The sequence below is a fragment of the Colossoma macropomum genome, unplaced genomic scaffold, assembly GCF_904425465.1.
Source record: "Colossoma macropomum unplaced genomic scaffold, Colossoma_macropomum, whole genome shotgun sequence".
Classification (NCBI taxonomy): Eukaryota; Metazoa; Chordata; class Actinopteri; order Characiformes; family Serrasalmidae; genus Colossoma; species Colossoma macropomum.
Window position 1 is genome coordinate 1227495 of NW_023495386.1, and position 18121 is coordinate 1245615.

At 37.5% G+C, this 18121-nt stretch overlaps 1 protein-coding gene across 1 annotated transcript in view; it reads left to right on the forward strand.

Moving 5' to 3' along the window:
- Positions 1-18121, forward strand: part of lrrc6 (leucine rich repeat containing 6) — a 31122-nt gene continuing 13001 nt past the window's right edge. The window contains exons 1-10 of the mRNA XM_036562415.1: positions 1-17; positions 2494-2661; positions 2836-2913; positions 3882-4054; positions 5264-5457; positions 6866-7072; positions 9178-9255; positions 9504-9569; positions 11545-11614; positions 17295-17390. Of these exons, the coding sequence (XP_036418308.1) occupies positions 8-17; positions 2494-2661; positions 2836-2913; positions 3882-4054; positions 5264-5457; positions 6866-7072; positions 9178-9255; positions 9504-9569; positions 11545-11614; positions 17295-17390 (1140 nt within the window). The 5' untranslated portion in view covers positions 1-7. The remainder of the gene's footprint in view (positions 18-2493; positions 2662-2835; positions 2914-3881; positions 4055-5263; positions 5458-6865; positions 7073-9177; positions 9256-9503; positions 9570-11544; positions 11615-17294; positions 17391-18121) is intronic.

Below are 18121 nucleotides of genomic sequence, written 5' to 3' on the forward strand. Positions count from 1 at the left end.
CTCAAGCATGGTCCGCAGTAAGTGTGTTTTCGTGTCTATTACACTGATAATGTAACGAAAGTTATCAAACATTTCAGCATGTCTGAATTACTAGCTATATATTGCCTGTAATAACAGACACCTTCAGACTTCCGTTGTTTGCTAAATTATTGACAAGTCTACTTTGCTGGTAACGTTAGCTAACTGGTTGGTTGGCAAGCAGAAGTGGCTAAGTAGGCTAGGTTAGGTAGCTTAACTGTTAACTTGTTAACCTAGCTAACAGTAGCGGAGTTGTTGACAGCGCATTGTTAGTTAGCTCACAGGGAAATTTAGCTATTAGAGGTTTATTCAGTCAGCCAAGTTCAAAATTGACATTTGTTTGTGTTTGCAGAAATAAAGCATTCGAGGCAAAAAGTGCGGAGGAAACATGGTTCTAAGTTCGTAAAGAGTTTTGCTCAGGTCGATGTCGTCACCTATGACTGTGTACTGATCAAACGTAGCCACATAGCTAGCTATTATGTAGGTGCAATACAGTCCACAGTATTGCTTAGGTCCTAGATAAATTCGCGAAAAGTTAATGACAGGATAGCTAAAATTGCATGAAATATTGGAGAAGAAAAGTTATAGTAAGCATAAAGAACCCCCCCTCTCTTTACTTTTTTATATATGTTTTTCGTGCATATTTTATGTTTTTTTACGGTAGTTATATATTTATCATAAAAATGCAACTTAATCACAACTTATTAATGAAAAATGAAATTCAACTAATATACATTTGGGAAATATAACAAAAGTTGTAGCTGCTTAGGAGGAGGCATACTTTACTACAAGTGATTTTATGTTTGTATATCTAATAATGAAGAATGATAGGTTAACAAATTTAGCACATTTCTCTGACCATCCTTTAGAGCAGGAGGGTTTCATCCACAGAGGCTGGTGCGGCTGCAGGTTTTCATTTCAATCCAACAGGAGTACATCTGATTCTACTTGTTCTTTCACTTAAATTAAAACAGTTGATTGAGAGCTTTGTTGGAATGAAAATCTATTGCAACACTACTGCTTTAACGAGTGGAGTTCTGCTGATCTGCGTTTGCAGACTGTTCTCAGATGTTGTTGATGAAAGAACGTTTTCAAAATACATATTGAAATATACTGTATTGTCTGATTGAGAAAATGTTGCTTTGGTCATTTTTGAATGTTTTGTTAATAAAAAAACAAAGAACTTGAACATCCAGCTGATGTCCAATTTAGAACCACTTGAACTGTGGTTACAGTTGCCCTGGTCAGTAACGTGATTGGGTACTGGGTATTCAGAAGTAAAGATGAGGAGGGTTTTACCACTCTTTGAAAGACTGCACGATCAAATTGTGCAACAATTCAAGAATAACATTTCTCAACATAAAACTGCAAAGAACTTTTGCTTTTCATAATCTACAGTACATAAAAACTCAGAGAATCTGGAGAAATCTCTGTATGCAAGGGACAAGGCTGAAAAACAGCATGTGGCCCTCAGGCCCTGCATTAAAAACAGACATGATTCTGTAGTGGAAATCACTGCATGAGCTCAGAAACACTTCTGAAAACCACTGTCTGTGAACACAGCTCATCACTGCAACCACAAATGCAAGTTAAAACTCTAAAATGCAAGTAAGAAACCATATATAAACAGGATCCAGAAATGCTGCCACCTCGTCTGGGCAGAGCTCATTTAAAACGGACAGAGGGGAAGTGGAAAAGTGTTCTGTTGTCCAACAAATCAACATTTTAAATTCTTTTTGGAAATCATGGACACTGTGTCCTCTGGGCTAAAGACCACTCAGTTTGTTATTAGCGCACAGTTCAAAAGCCTATATTCATAATGGCTTATGGTGTGCATTAGTGCACATGGCATGGGTGACTGGCACATCTGTGAAGGCACCATTAATGCTGAATGATAAATACATGTTTTGGCCACATATGCTGCCATCCAGACGACGTCTTTTTCAGGGAAGGCCTTGCTTATTTCAGCAAGACAATGCCAAACCACATGCATGTATTACGACAGCATGGCTCTGTATTAAAAGAGTCTGGGTGCTAAACTGGCCTGCCTGCAGTCCAGACCTGTCACCACTGAAAACATTTGGCCTATTATGAAATGAAAAATATGACAAAGGGAACTCTTAACTGTTGAACAGTTGAAATCCTATGTCAAACAAGAATGGGAAAACATTTCACTTTCAAAACTACAGCAGTCGATCTCCTCAGTTCCCAAACGCTTACAGTGTGTTGTTAAAAGAAGAGGTGATGAAACACAGTAGTAAACATGCCCCCGTTCCAACTTTTTTGGAACATGTTGTTGTCAAATTCAACATGGGCATATACATTAAAAATATGATTTACATGATTTGCATTCTATTCATTTTGCATTTCATTACATTCTGTTTTTATTTACATTCTGCACAGTGTTCCAGTTTTTTTTTTGGAAATGGGGTTGTATTTTCCAACCTTGTCTGCAAAACCAAAATTCTTTTTCAGTCACTGAGGATCTTATCCGGCGTCGCGCTGAGCACAACAACTGTGAGATCTTCTCTCTGGAGGAGGTGTCACTGCATCAGCAGGATATTGAGCGAATAGAGCTCCTTGACAAGTGGTGCAGAGATCTGAAAATCCTCTACTTACAAAACAACCTCATCCCTAAAATAGGTATGGAATCAAAGTCTGCTCATTAATCAAGCATAAAGCTATCATGACCATAATGTAACACACGAACACATTTCATGGGTTTACACAGTTAATTGAAGCACTTCATATTGCCATGATATAGTGTGGTGAACATGTGGTAACTGTTTAATCTGATGGCATTTTATGTTTCTCTAGAGAATGTTGGAAGACTGAAGAAGCTGGAGTATCTGAATCTGGCCCTGAATAACATTGAAGTGATTGAGAATTTGGAAGGTAAAATCCTCTAGTCCATTTTACACTCTTTTTTATGTGACTTACCATAGGCTATGACTAATGTCTGCGGAATGGCTTAGATTCAGGTTCTGGTTGAACATGTGCACAAAAAGTCAGTATGTATGGCATATATGGAGTACTGTGCACCATGTACAGTCTTAGGCACCTAAGCACATTGTTTAAAGCAATTAATCTTGGCCGCTTTTGCTTGTCAAAACACCATACATCATTAGAACAGATGCAAATAAACAAATAAAGTATAGTAAAAAGTAGAAAGAATGTCCTATTCTGAAAAAAAGCTAGTTGATATCTTGAAAGTTAGTTTGAAGAACAAAGTTGCATGGATTTATTAACTTTCATCACCAGTGCACTTGACCCATAAACATTTCAGACTGACATACAGTACTGTGCAAAAGTCTTAGGCACCTTATTTAAAACAGCTTATCTAGGCAATAAGTGTGTTTTGGTTTGTAAAAACACCATATAAAGTTTAATAAATGCAAACGATTTTTTTATTGGTATTTCTGAACAAATAAACTCTCACTGATCAGATAAATAGGTTTTCAAATATGATTTTCTCAGGTGACTTTAATGTAACACTTTTCTTGCACCATGCAACATCACATTGACATAACCATGGCGTAAATGTGCCATGGCAGATGTCATATGCTGTAACATGTTGTCATGTCAGCTTATGTCCAATAATATAGCAGTGTCATGCTACCAATATTAACAATTGTAATGACAGTTTTATTGTAATATGTGATGTTTCATAACAAAATTAGCATGACATAAGCTGTCATGACATCAGTCATGATGATTAGTCACAATGATAAAATGACAGCGTATGATATCTTCTGTGACATGTTTATGGCTTGGTTATGTAAATTTTCTGTAGCAAGGTTCATGTCATGTTCACAGAACTGTATTCGTCATATTTGTTTTTGCGTCTATATATGCATATATAGGCTGTGAAAGTCTGAAGAAGCTGGACCTTACAGTGAACTTTGTGGGTCTGCTGAGTAGCGTGGAGTCCCTGAAACATAACGTGCATCTGCGGGAGCTCTACCTGGTGGGGAACCCCTGCACTGAGTTCCAAGGTTACAGGCAGTATGTGCTGGCCTGTCTGCCTCAGCTACAGGTATTGCAGGGACACACACAGCTAGGTAGAGAAGGGGGAGGTTTCTTTATATTCCAGCAGGGATTCTCTGCTCTACTACAACTGATTCAGCTGATCAGTTAACCCTCTGGGGTCTAAGGGCATTTTCTCGATTTTGGCATATCTTCTTAAATTCTCCTATAATGGCACTTGCATGTAACATAATACCCATATGTTTCGTATCGAATTGCTCTGTTGTGTTTGTTGCTACTTTCCAAAATCGTTGCAGCAGCTGTAAACTCTTTGCACGCCATTTCACAGATGTCAGTGTCTCCAATGTCGACTTAATGAAGAATGAAAGGTTTCCGACTGACAGCCTTGATTTCCTGAATGTTGCATTGGTCAGTTTCACACAGAGTGTAGATGGACACACAAATCCACTAATTAGACACAGTGAAAGGCAGATGATGTTTATCTCAAACCCTCTTCATAGCCTTATAACTCCGGATGTGAGTATGATCTCGCTATAAAATCGACTTAAGGGCAGATTCTACAGAGTCAGGACATGTTTGAACTGTATTTTTGTGCAGTATTATCACAAAGATACAGAAACATATATGGAAAAATTTAATTTGACACACCGGTGACTGCGTGGACCCCAGAGGGTTAATTTGGAAGGTGTGTAAAATCAGATCTCATCTAGTCACACTAGTAACACATTTTAGTAAAAAGAGTAAATTGAATGGAAGCTTATACAGATGCAACACATGTTAATGCAAGGTGTAAACCAGCTCTGTGTATGGCTGTTAGACATACAGACCTTGCTTCTGGCCATAAATGTAGAAAAGTACATACAGTATGTATCTAAAGGGGCTGTGTTTTTGGCAATTTATGACTGAATCTTCTGGTTGGAACTTCAAATGGTCCATAATGTCCAAGTTTACAAGAAAATGCTGAAATTACTCTGGTAAACTTTGTTAAGTTTCATGTTACCTGAGTTTTGACGTGTCACCAGCCAGTACATTCCAACTGAGCAGACCAAGGTAATACTGGTCACTCTCAGAGAATATATACATTGTTCACATGATAAATTTACCATTTGCTGAAGACTACCCGAACACGACAACTAGTAGGTACAATTTGGACCCATGACAATTTTCTGACTTTTAAGAGTTGATGAGCACACCATTAGATATTGAAGGTCTCACTGTGGTGTTTTTTGGCTGCATTGTGTTCTGTTGTGCTTTCCAGTGGTTGGACGGCACAGCAATAGGGCGAGCGGAACGGATACGGGCACTGCAGGACCTGGATGGCCTGAGGAGGCGTGTCTTGCAACAGGAGACTGAGTATTTGGAAAAGAGAGAAAAGCAGAAGAAGAAAGAGCAAAAAAAGACCACACACAGCAACCCCCAGGATCTAGATCATAAAGAGCTCAGTAGCAACTTGTGAGTATGATGCAATGCATAACTCAACAGATGAGAAAACTACTTTTGTCACAAATATAGGGGCAGATTTACCAGCGTTTTGCACTAATCCTATTTCAGCAGTAAAAAGTAACTATTGTGATTTTCTGAACAAGGGCAACAACTATTTAGCACCCATAATAAGATAAAAGGGTAAGTCACTGCTCTTTTGCCTCATTGGATATGCATTTATAGGACTTTCTCCCATTATCTACTCCAATTTAGCAAGACTTACATTAATACTGACTGTGTGCTGTTTACTGCCTGTAAAAAACTTATCTCATTTTTTGTGTTTGTCTTAGAGACAGAGAAAAGGGAGAGTTTTGAAATATATTTATTTATTTCTGATAGAAAAAACATTGTCTGCTATGACATATTATTTTTTATAAAAAAAATATAGATGTTTTAAACTGCTATGTTTGAATACTTTAGGTTTCTTTCACGCTCATCGGATTTTCTTAAGAGTAGTTTTTTCTTAAATAATGCTTTGATAGTTTTCTTTTCAAAATAATTATTAAAAGTGCACATTAAAATTCTTTTGGCTGTGCAGTCTCTGCATTACTAAAGCTACTGGTTACTTTGTTACTTTGTGTTACTTTATGTGTGCTGTGACATTCTTAGCATGTCAGTAAAAATGCAATTATAGCATGTGCAAAAGGTGTTGCTTAAGTATAAATGCTCTCAAAGAAGCATTTACTTGTGTTCTCTGTGGCTAAAGTTAAAGTCAATATGTACTGTTCTACCTCAAGTGTACAACTCAGGATATTAAAACACAGAAAAATTACAGAGAAAACATTTGATTTTGTTTGGTGATGTTGACTGTTGGCTGTGAATTCCCAAGCACATGAAAATGCTAGTTACACAGTGCATTCAGATGGTTTGGATTAACAAAATGACAGCTAAATTTGGCATGATGTCCTGTGGTAAAATTACGTTATCACACCTCACCATGCAAAAAGTAATCCCATCTCAATAGTGCTTAAGTCAAAGTAATGAGAAGATAAATCAGTATTTCAGCTTAGTCACAGTTTGGACCTGAAACAAAGGAAGATTAAAAAAAGTTCCTCCCTGGTGGAAACCTGGCTTTCCTGAAAAAAGCTTGTGAGCCAAACATGGGTTTATATTGTTAAATGGTCGTATGTGAATTACAAAGTTGCATCTTTGTTCATTTACATGGAATTTATTAGTAGATATTGTACTAAACTGGCAGTAGGCTGTCAGTAAGTAGCATCTCTTTAGTCAGTCTGCCCCATAGTTTAGAAAAACAGGCATGCAGGACAATTGCACCTCCTGGTGGACAGAAACTTTCAGATAGCAGAAATATTTATTTCAAGTCTTTGCCTTTAACAGCCATGTTTGTGAGTTGAATTCTCAAATATTTGTGTTTCAGCTCAGACGAAGCCATGGAGAACAGGTACCAAGATTCTACTGCTGAGTCTGAGTACTCGCCAGAACAAGACCAAAACCTAGCCTTAAACTCACATTCAGAAGAACAGGAGAGGGAATTCTGGGAAAAACCTTGTGCCTTTACTCCAGAGTCAAGACTGGAGGCACATCACTATCTAGAGGAAAAGAAGAGAGCAAAAGAGAGACAGAGGTACACCAATCTTTGGAATGGGGTGGTGGTGAGGGTGGGCACACTTTTGGAGAGAAAGAGTGGTGTAGTTCTGAAGTAAGTAAAGAAGTAAATATTGTGAAGCGGTATAAGGAATTTTGCCTGCATTTATATGTGTAACAATAATATTAACTTTATAAGTAAGGCTATTATTATTATTATTATTATTATTATGAGCACATGACAAGCACCCTGGTGGCAGATTTTAATCATTAAAGGAGATATCACCAGTAAATGTATCTCAGACAATAAATTTAATTAAAAGGTGTTTCTTGTGTACAGGAACAGTAAAAAAATCCTAGGCTTATTACATACTAAGGCTTATTATTCAGTAACTACAGGGACTTCAATGCAAGGTATTCTTAGGTTATGTGTGTAATAAAACTTCGGGCCCACTGACAGGCCCTGGCTATTTAAGGGGTTAAACGCCCATAAAATACAAGTTATTCATTTTTCGATGTCAGGAAAAAAGCAGAAAACATATATTTCACAGAAAATTACACAGAAGCCTTGACTCCGCTCTTTGCCTTTTCTACAATCCAGTGGCCAGTTATTTTTTCTGGGAACACCAGCTGCTTTATCTTCAGTCCATAAAACCTTCCTCCACACCGCAGATGTCCAGTTTCAGTTTTTTAGTGGAGATATTTTTGTCTATTCCTTTTTCTTAGCTTCTTGACATTTTTTCAAACCTGTAGTGCTAAGCTGTCTTCTCACAGTTGTAAGATTCATCTCTCAAAGATGAAAGCATTAAGTACTGTTTACCTGATGGGGACAGTTTTGGTCTACCAGGTCTTGCATGGTTGTGAGGAGTCCCATTTTCTCTGTATCTTGTCATATTTTTTTGAACTCCAGTTTTTACTTATTTTCTTCTCTTTTACTTACTTTCCCTTTCCCTATAGAAGTGAATTATCTTGTATGTAATCTCCTGAAAAATGAATAACTTGTACTTAATTGCTGTGTTGACTGGACATTTAATAAATTAAGGGTGGTCTCTGACTTTTGCACAGCAGTAGAAGAAGAGGCTGTCTTCTGCAGTGTTCACATTTTAACCCCATAGCCACTGCTGCTCCACATTCACCTTATTAATCTCAGGGTGATCATTCCCTCTGTACTAGCAGGGCCTCTAACAAGGCTAACACAGAGCCAGCTTTAATTAAGGGGAATGGTTAATTAAGAGCAACCTTTGCAGCGTCCTCATGACCTCAAATTCTTCAGCGGGGAGGGGTAATTACACTTGTGTACTATTGCTCTGACACTGCATTACACACACACATACACACACACACACATAAATGTGTGGGACAAGAATAAATGACCCAACAAACCCAACAGTAACTCAGACACACAAATGTCATGGTATTCGTGTATATTTGTGTAAATGAGTATTCTGTGGAAGACTGAGAATGCTGCTGGGGTTGGGTAATTTTCACTTTCAAAATTGCTGATAAATCTTCTTTAAATAGATGGGAGATATTAAAATGGTTTATTACCTGTAAGCCTAAAATGAAATAAAGAATAAAAATGAAAGATTGCATTTTTTTTATTTGGCCACATGGTGGCATTGAATAGTTTCCTACAATGCAGACAGTTGAAAACCTGCAGCCATACTGGCCCTTTGAGACTGGACACTCCTTATCTAAAGGCAAAAGTGATATCATTGGTAAAAATTGTTGACATTGTGATGATAAAATTGTCCGGCTGTTTAGAACCTGCTGCTACATACTGTAATTTAGCAATGATGCTTCAGGTCACATGGTGAAGCACTTTTTTTCTGATACAGCAGATTGTCTGTTGAAAGCATGGAACACCACTCTTATCCGCAAGGGGCTGATGTGCCTTTCCAACCAAACAGGAGCAGTCATACTCATATTACTGTTGATATTCATATTGTTTGAAGAATGTGACCAGCTGATTAAACAAGTAAAATCAGGTGTGCTTCTACTTAATCGGAATGAAAATCTACAGGAACGTTAACCTTTTATGGATAAGATTGGTGACCCCTGCTTTAAACCCTTGTTACACACGTTAGCAGATGGCTGCACCCACATATACACTCTCACTCAGTTCTAACCTGTGGTGTTTTGTAGAGAGCCGAAGGGCAAAGCTAAGGCCCCCAGAACTCTGATCACTGCTGAGGGAAAAGTTTTGAACGTTAATGAGGCCAAGTATGTATACACACACACACACACGCATACACACACACACACACACACTGTACTCTACTGTACAGAAACACTCAGAAATCACATCTCTTGCTGTACAATAATAACAATAACAGAAGAAAATCAAACTCAACTTTAATGTTTTCTGCTACAGTTAAACTTTATCACGTCTGTTAAGCACTCAGTATGAAACAATGCTCTATAAATGGAGTTGTTATTATTATTACTACATTAAAATATTGTCATTTCAGACTGGACTTTAACCTCACTGATGATGAAGACAACAACTGTGTGCTTCTGGACTTGCATGTGTACAGGTACACACACATAGAAGATTATTTCACACACACACACACACACACACACACATATATATATATATATATATATATATATATATATATATATATATATCATTATTTGCAGTGTAGAATGTTGTGCCACTCAGGAGGCCATCACCTCAAATAATAATATAAAAATGTGCATCCAGGCCTAGAGCCCCAGAATCATTAGGCCTACCATCTTTGCTATCTTTAGCCTTCATGCCTTTTTTACTGAGTAAATGAAAGTCACACATTAAATTATTTATTTGTTGTATTTGTAGTATACAAAAAGTACTACTGTAGTATTTTTTGTTAGTATTTGTAACTGTAAACACACACACCGTCATGAGATTCTGCTGGTGTGGGGTTTTCTCTCTTTCAATGGTTTTAAAAGGTACATGAGGTGTAGTGTTGTGAACTATATTGAAATTTGATACACTGCTTTGAAAAGTATTAATATTCAGCACTGTGTAGTATTCAATGGCTGGTTGCCGAGCAACATGAACTTTACAATTTTACTACAATGAGAATCAAATTCAGTCTTGAAAATAAAAGCACATGCCAACCACAATATAGCATTACATAGCAATATTTAATGATGAAACATTTTCACTATGATAATGCTAATTTCTGCTTGCATCCCATGTAATTTATGTGTTATGTTAGTGTCAAGCTAGCAGTGATGCTCATGAATATTTTATGGCAGCGTATTGGTATTGATTCAAATTTCCAGAAACAATATGTATCAAAAAATCAGTATTTTTGACAGCAACAATGAGGTACCTGTACGCAGCAGTGGGAAATCATTATATTTTCTTAAACTTACAACCCTGCCAAAAAACTGGGACACTTTCCCTAAGAATACTGTAGCAGGGACAAAGATTTGCTGTAGCATAGCCTAATGGCTTATTAATCCCTCTAGTGTTCGTTATTGTACAAATGTCAGAGACCACCCTTCATTTATTTACTTTGCAGTTAAAAAGGTCATTAATTCTTTTTTGCAGACTTTGCTCTGCAAAAGTAGGGGTGGGCAATATGATGATATTTTATCGCTATCGTCGTACATTATGCCACAATGCATCATGCATATCATCAGTAGTTAAGCAACACTGACTGCATGTTTTATCACAAAGAGAGTATAATAAGTCCTGTTTAATTTTGTTTAGTTCATTGGAGCATGTGAAACATTGAAAAAAAATCACTGTATTCATAGTTTTTCTCTGTATTTTTAAATGTGGCAGTACTGGTTCTGTTTTTTTTCTATTCCAGTTTATCAAACCTCAGAAAAACTAAATATTGTGATACATGTCATATGCTGTGAAAATGTCTTCAAGTATTGTGATTTTTGCCATATAGCCCACCCCTGTTTGCATGAATATTTTTTCCACATCTCCAAAGTTCAGTCTCAGTTGTTGGTGCATTTTCTGCTTCTCACGATCCAAGTAACCCCAAACACATTCACTGATGTTGTCTGTGAATAGACTCTGGAGTAGTTAGTCCATTATTCTGAACACAAGCAGCTTCTTTGCTCAGTTTCTTTTTGTCAGTAACAGCTTCTTAACAGCTACACATCCTTTCACGCCCATAGCATAGTTGTCTTCTCACAGTACAAGGATAGTCAGAAACACCTGTGTATTTTTTCAGATCTGAGGTCTTGTGTGCTTATTAAAAGATACAGAGAAAATTAGGAGAATTTAGTACATCAAGGGTCATTTAGTAAATTAGTAAATTAGGGTAATTTAGTAAATCATGGGTCTCTGACTTTTGCCCAATATTGTAAATATTATTTTATATTATTTGTTAAGGTGTCTAATGCTATTCTTTTTCAACTTGGGTGTTAATACCTGCAAAGGTTTGGAATTGGGTTACTTGTTAATTATTGTCAATATCCAATTACATTGTCATATTGGCCATGTCTTTGTGTTTATGTATGTTGTAACATGTAGTGTTTTGTTTTTTGTGACTGTAGGCATTTGGACACATCCCTTCTAGATGTGGATGTTCAACCTACATACGTTAGAGTGACTGTGAAAAGAAAGGTGCTAAATCCCTCCATAATTATTTCTCCTACATACAGATACATATATATTCATTCATTGATGCACTTTCATACTCACATACACAAGCTCAGTGTTTCTGCACAGCTCTATCATGTTTCCTCCCCCATTTCTCCATTTATTTTTCTCTCCTTCCCTCAATCTCTGATACTCTCCCTCGCTTTCCTCTCCCTCTCTTTCTTTCTCTGATTAGTTTAATGAGTGCTGCTGCTGCAGGTGGTTTGGTCTTTAAAGCTGATTACTCTGCTGTAAATCCACACATGCTCGACCTTTGCATTTTTCCTTCCCTCGCAAATAACCAAATCAGACCTACGCTACTGTGAGTAACAGCCAGAGCTGTGTGGAGGTCTCAGTATTTATGGATGTGGGCTGTATTTGGTTAACTCTGATTGGACAGTGTGATTGATTGTGTTGTATATCACTGCTCAAGTGACATGAGTTTGAATTCCACTTTAAACCTGTGTGTGTGTGTGTGTGTGTGTGCGAGAGTGTGTCTGAGCAAACGTGTGTATAGATCACCTTTACAGCGACAGTTCAGAGTTCAAGGTCTATTAAAATGCTACACACACACCTGAACAATCCACATGGGTGTTGTAATTTCAGCAAGATTGCAGAAAGGTATGAGCTAGGCCTGTGCAGATTAGGTAGCACCAAGTCTCTGACCTGTGTGTGAACTCATACAAATGGGAAAAAATCCAAAAATCTATATTTTCCTGAACTAAGGGCAGACGATTTATGTTCTGCTCATTTGTGACAATTTGTGTTTGCAGTATAGAGGTCTTGCCCCATCCCCCAACCATTTACATTTTGCATCTGCATGCCTTCCCCCAGTCTTTCAGTCTGTTAGAATTCAGATCTAGATACACACTTTATTCGCATATTAATTTATTTACAAACCCATTTCCAAAAAATTTGGGATGCTGTGCAGAATGTAAATAAAAATAGGATGCAATGATAATCAAATCATGGAAACCATATTTTTAAAGGAAAATACTACAAAGACAATATCAAATGAAACTGGGAAATTTTATTGTTTTTTGAAAAATATATGCGCATTTTGAATTTGATGCCAGCAACACATTTCAAGTTGGGACAGGGGCATGTTTACCACTGTGTTTCATCACCTCTTCTTTTAACAAACTCTGTAAGCGTTTGAGAACTGAGGAGACCAACTGCTGTAGTTTTGAAAGTGAAATGTTTTCCCGTTCTTGCTTGATATAGGATTTTAGCTGCTCATCAGTTCGGGGTCGTCTTTATCCTATTTTTCATTTCATAATGCACCAAATATTTTCAGTGGTGACAGGCCTGGACTGCAGGCAGTCCTGTTGTAATACATGCAGAATGTGGTTTGACATTGTCTTACTGAAATAAGCAAAGCCTTCCCTGAAAAAGACGTCGCCTGGATGGCAGCATATGTGGCCAAAACATGTATATATCGTTCAGCATTAATAGTGCCTTCACAGATGTGCACGTCACCCATGCCATGTGCACTAATGCTCCCCTGGACCATCCAGAATACTGGCTTTTAAACTGTGCACTGATAACAAGCTGAGTCTTTAGCCCGGAGGATACAGTGTCCATAATTTCCAAAAAGAATTTCAAATGTTGATTTGTTGGACCACGGGACACTTTTCCACTTCACTTCAGTCCATTTTAAATGAGCTCAGGCCGAGTGAAGGTGGCAGTATTTCTGGATCCTGTTTATCTACAGTTCCTTCTTTGCGTTTTTGGTTTTTAACTTGCATTTGTGGTTGCAGCGACAAACTGTTTTCACAGACAGTGGTTTTCAGAAGTGTTACTGAGCCCGTGTAGTGAGTTCCACTACAGAATCATATCTGTTTTTAATGCAGTGCCGTCTGCAGGGGCCCAAAGATCATGGCCAGCAAACCCTGGTTTTTGGCCTTGTCATTCGCATACAGATAATTCTCCAGATTCTCTGAATCTTTTAATGTTATTATGTACTGTAGATGATGAAAAGCATAAGTTCTCTGCTATTTTACATTGAGAAACGTTATTCTTGAATTGTTGTGAGTTGTGAACCTCTACTCATCTTTACGTCTGAAAGACTCAGCCTCTCTGGGAGGCTCTTTTTATACCCAATCTTGTTACCGACCTGTTGTCAATCAACCACTAGGTGGTTTTAGCATTACACAACTTTACCAGCCTTATACTGCCCCGTCCCTACTTTTTTGGAACGTGTTGTTGGCATCCAATTCAAAATGGACATATATTTTTCAAAAAACAGTACATTTTCAACATTTGATATGTTGTCTTTGTACTAGTTTCAATTAAATATAGGGTTTAAATGATTTGCACATCATTTACTTTTTGCAGTGTCCCAACTTTTTTGGAAATGGGGTTGTACATGTTCCACTGACTCAACATTTTTGCATAATTCAACCATGAGATGTAAACAAAGTGGAGAGATTTACTGTGTCAGATTTTTATAGTGGTTTTGATAGGAACCAGAGATCACAATGTAATCAAAGCAAATAATGACTATTTTATTTACCATCCAAAACAACCAATGAACCTCTTTTAAATTTTATGTGTAATGTTGTTAATGGTAAACTAGTGGTAAATCTAAAAAAAAATACATTTTGTTTGGGCACTATTTTGCCTTACAAAGCATGTGCCTCTTTGCCATGAATGTCTTTAAAAAATATGTTTTTAGGCAAAACCTCTTGACACTATCATAAAACATAGTTTATTTAATAACTTTCTGTGAGGGAGCTTTTAGACATTAAATGCTTTGGACTTCTAGTTCCTATCACCACCATTGCGATCAGTGCTGACTTGGTAAGTTTCTTTAAAACGGTGCATTTTCACATCAAACCACTCTGGATTACTTTGTTTATGTGTTAAAAGAGGAAGAGTTACTTATGGATATTTTCTGGTACCAGAAGGTGCTGCATCATGCCAAACGTTTGAAAAAAACTTTTGAAGTCAAAAGCCATTTCAGAGAGCAAAGCGAGGGAAAAACTACTTGTGACACCTTTGGGCATGTTTCAAACAGAGAGAGAACACCGCAAAGCATGATATGCATGGTCTGTCCCATTCACTAGTGCAACCCCTTCTAAATCTCAACAACCATCCACTAACTTCCTCTCCCCTCACTCTCTCACACATACACCAAAAACAGAAACAGTGACTTGCCTTACTCCTGTCCACAACAGAAACAGCATACCAACAAGGAATACAGAACTAGCCACTATAGTTTGATGGAGCAGACTATATATTTTCTACATGACAGAGTCTAGTGACATGTTTGCATTTTCAGAGTTGGTAGTATGAAAAATTTAATTCTGAAACAACCATGAAACCATATAATAGACGTAACAGCAGAGAGACGACATCACAAACAGCAAACGATGAGCCTGGCTAAAGCACAAGAGGAAAACACACATGGGTCTATGAGATTAGCTTGTGAATGAAATGAGACAAACATTGTAATGTGAGACAAACGTTGTAATGTTATCAAATGAGCCTTTTTCTAATAGCTAGAGCTTATTTGTCAGCATTGCTTACTCAGTCATTAGTTACTAACAGGCAGCCTCCCTCAGCTCTGTTTTTCCCTTTTGGTGAGGTTCACAAAAGGATTGAGCTCCAGTCTGGATTTGATGTTCAAAAAGTCCAAACATCAAATCCTTCTTAAAATCTTCTGAAATCTTGAACTGTTGAACACGCTCATTCTCATTGCGTGTAGTGATGTGTTCTTGTCGGAGTTTGGGTTATTTATAGCAGCCACTCACTTCACCTCTTCCACAGTCCTTCTGTGTTGTGTGATAAACACCGACTTTTATTCCTGTATGTTCAACAACTCATTTTGGCATATTGACTGATTTTCTAAATTAATTTTTTTTAAAATTAAGTTTACTAATTTCACAGAAAATACAGCTCTAAAAATTCACAGAAAATAGAGCTCCAAAAGTAGCATTGCAAAACTCACGAACTTTTTAGCATCTGGAATAAAACCGTTCAATAACTCTACATTGCAAAATGTCAGTTTTTTGCTCTGAATGTTTATTTAGAGGGCCGGAGAATCGACCAAGACTATTTCACAGTGTGACTGATCCCCTTTAATGATTTGCAGAAATTTTGAAAAATCAGTGGAATTCCCCTGTAAATATGCATTTTATTTACAAGTAAAACTATACTTTCAGTAATAGACCACACACATTCACTGTACCACTTTCAACTGAAAAAATAATTCACCATTTAAACATAAAATACACCTTAACCCGGTGATTCTCAGACTGGTCGTGAGGGACTTGCAGAGGGTCCACATTCTTGCTCCAACCCAACTAGCAACAATTTTTGTAATAGTTATAATTTAAGAAAGAAAACAGATTATTTTAGCTGTCTGGTGACAAGTGCTAGGCTATCTGGTTACAAGTGCTAAACTGTTTAATTTCTCAACAACGTCAGCTTAATATGAACAGCAAAAATTCGCTGGCTCGGTAGGTCAGTGATGGAGCACGCCGCCTTACTGCCATCGCTTCTACCACATCCATGTCAGAGCATATCACAGTATTCAAACACCAGCTAGCAGACATCTAGATGTCTCTATTCTATCATAGTAGTTACAGGGGTGGACCGCAATATATCTGACACTCGCTATGTAAAAGCGTAAACTGCAGTGTGATTCTCTCGCACCAGAGTCCTCCTTTTAGGTACGCTTAAACTGAAATCAGCACTTTTTTGTCTTGTTTGATCTACAGTGACATGAATTTGCGATGCTATGTGAGTGACAGAGTGCTGCTTTAAGTTACACAGCTGCAAAAAACAGCTAGCCTGGGAAGCTAGCGTTCTCCCACTCTCCAATGACACAAATAAGGCATCCTCAGTTTACTTTCGTTTAAATCATGCATAAACTCACTTCTTTTTGTTCTTTTTGTTTTCTTTCGTTGCTTGGGAATGCACTAATACTAAAATATGACTAAGCGCTGAAACAGCGCTGTAGTTGTGAGGAGCGGGCGTGATTTTTAGGATGTTAGGAAAGAGGTGAGTTCTCTCTGGGACAGTATAGTTACGCCACTTATCTCGTCACTCACAGTTGGTCACAGGAGACGGGAATACATAACTCCGTTTCAGACGTTGCTAAAGTGTATTTGCCGACTCATTTCACTCCTTGACCCCTCCAGTCATGTCGAAAAACTGAGTAATGTTACTTTCCTTGCAGTAGAAAACGCCACCAGGGCTGTTGCTAGAACATGGAAGTGTGAGAATGGTGTTTTATATCAAAAATTAATCAAACCTTTCTTATAGTTCTATCTTGGATGTTATATTGTGACAATTATCGTTATTGTTTTATCGCCCAGCCCGACTGTAGCGTAATGAGATCCATCAGATTTAACACACAGTGTCAACTCCCAACATTTTATATATTTAAAAATAGACAAAGAAACAAAATAGTCATAGTATTATAAATTGCACAGTCCCAGCGGAGAGTTCAGTGTGCAGTGTGGAGCTGAATTGTGGGTGCTTACTCTCAGGTTGTCAGGCGATGCAGGAGAAGATAGGTCTATTAAAATGGCTTATGCAGTTCTTGTAAAAGAGTTCTGTTGAATTTTTTGCGTTTATCTGTACTTTCAGTATTTATGTGGCTGTGATGCTCTTGTCTTTGCAAACTATGTGCAAAAATGTGTGGGTGTGTTTTCAGGTGTTCCAGTTGGTTTTGCCTGCTGAGGTGAAGCCTGACAGCAGTACAGCACAGAGATCTCAAACCACCGGCCATCTGCTTCTCACTATGCCCAAGGTACTGCTGTAAAGGTACACCTAAATACACCTTAACACGGCACTGTAAATCTACAACTGAATACATCTTATCTGTAGACTTACACCCAAATACACCTTAACAAGGAACTATAAACCTACAATTTAATACATTTTAACATTGTACTATAAATCTACAACTGAATACACTTTAACTGTAAAACTGCAACAATCTATATATCTACCTATTTACCTATCTTTATATTATTAGATTGTATTTGAATTATTGTGCAATTTGGCAAACTTGTGGTGATTTAAATGTGCTTTATAAATAAATTTAATGACCTGACCTAAGTAGGTACTGCTGTAAAACTGCATATTAATACACTTCACTAGATACTATTTCAGTGTTCACAGTAAGAACTACATGTGAATACCCCGTAACTTGAACACACTGTACGCAGCTGCCATTAAACTGAACCTTCAGTAAATAAACTACACTACTGTACATTGTACCATTGTCGAGCTAAGAAAAATACGCCATTCAAACATAAAATATATTAAAATATACCTTAACCAAACCACATATGAAGCATTATGACACAAAACCACTTGCCACCCATCCCAAAGAAATACCTACTGCACCATAATTACATGTACAGTATGCACACAACTACTCTGTGATTAGAGCCTGCTAAATTATGCAAAGTACACTGTGATATCAGTACTCTTATTATTGACAGCTATAGTAAGCCTGATTTTTGCAGCACAATT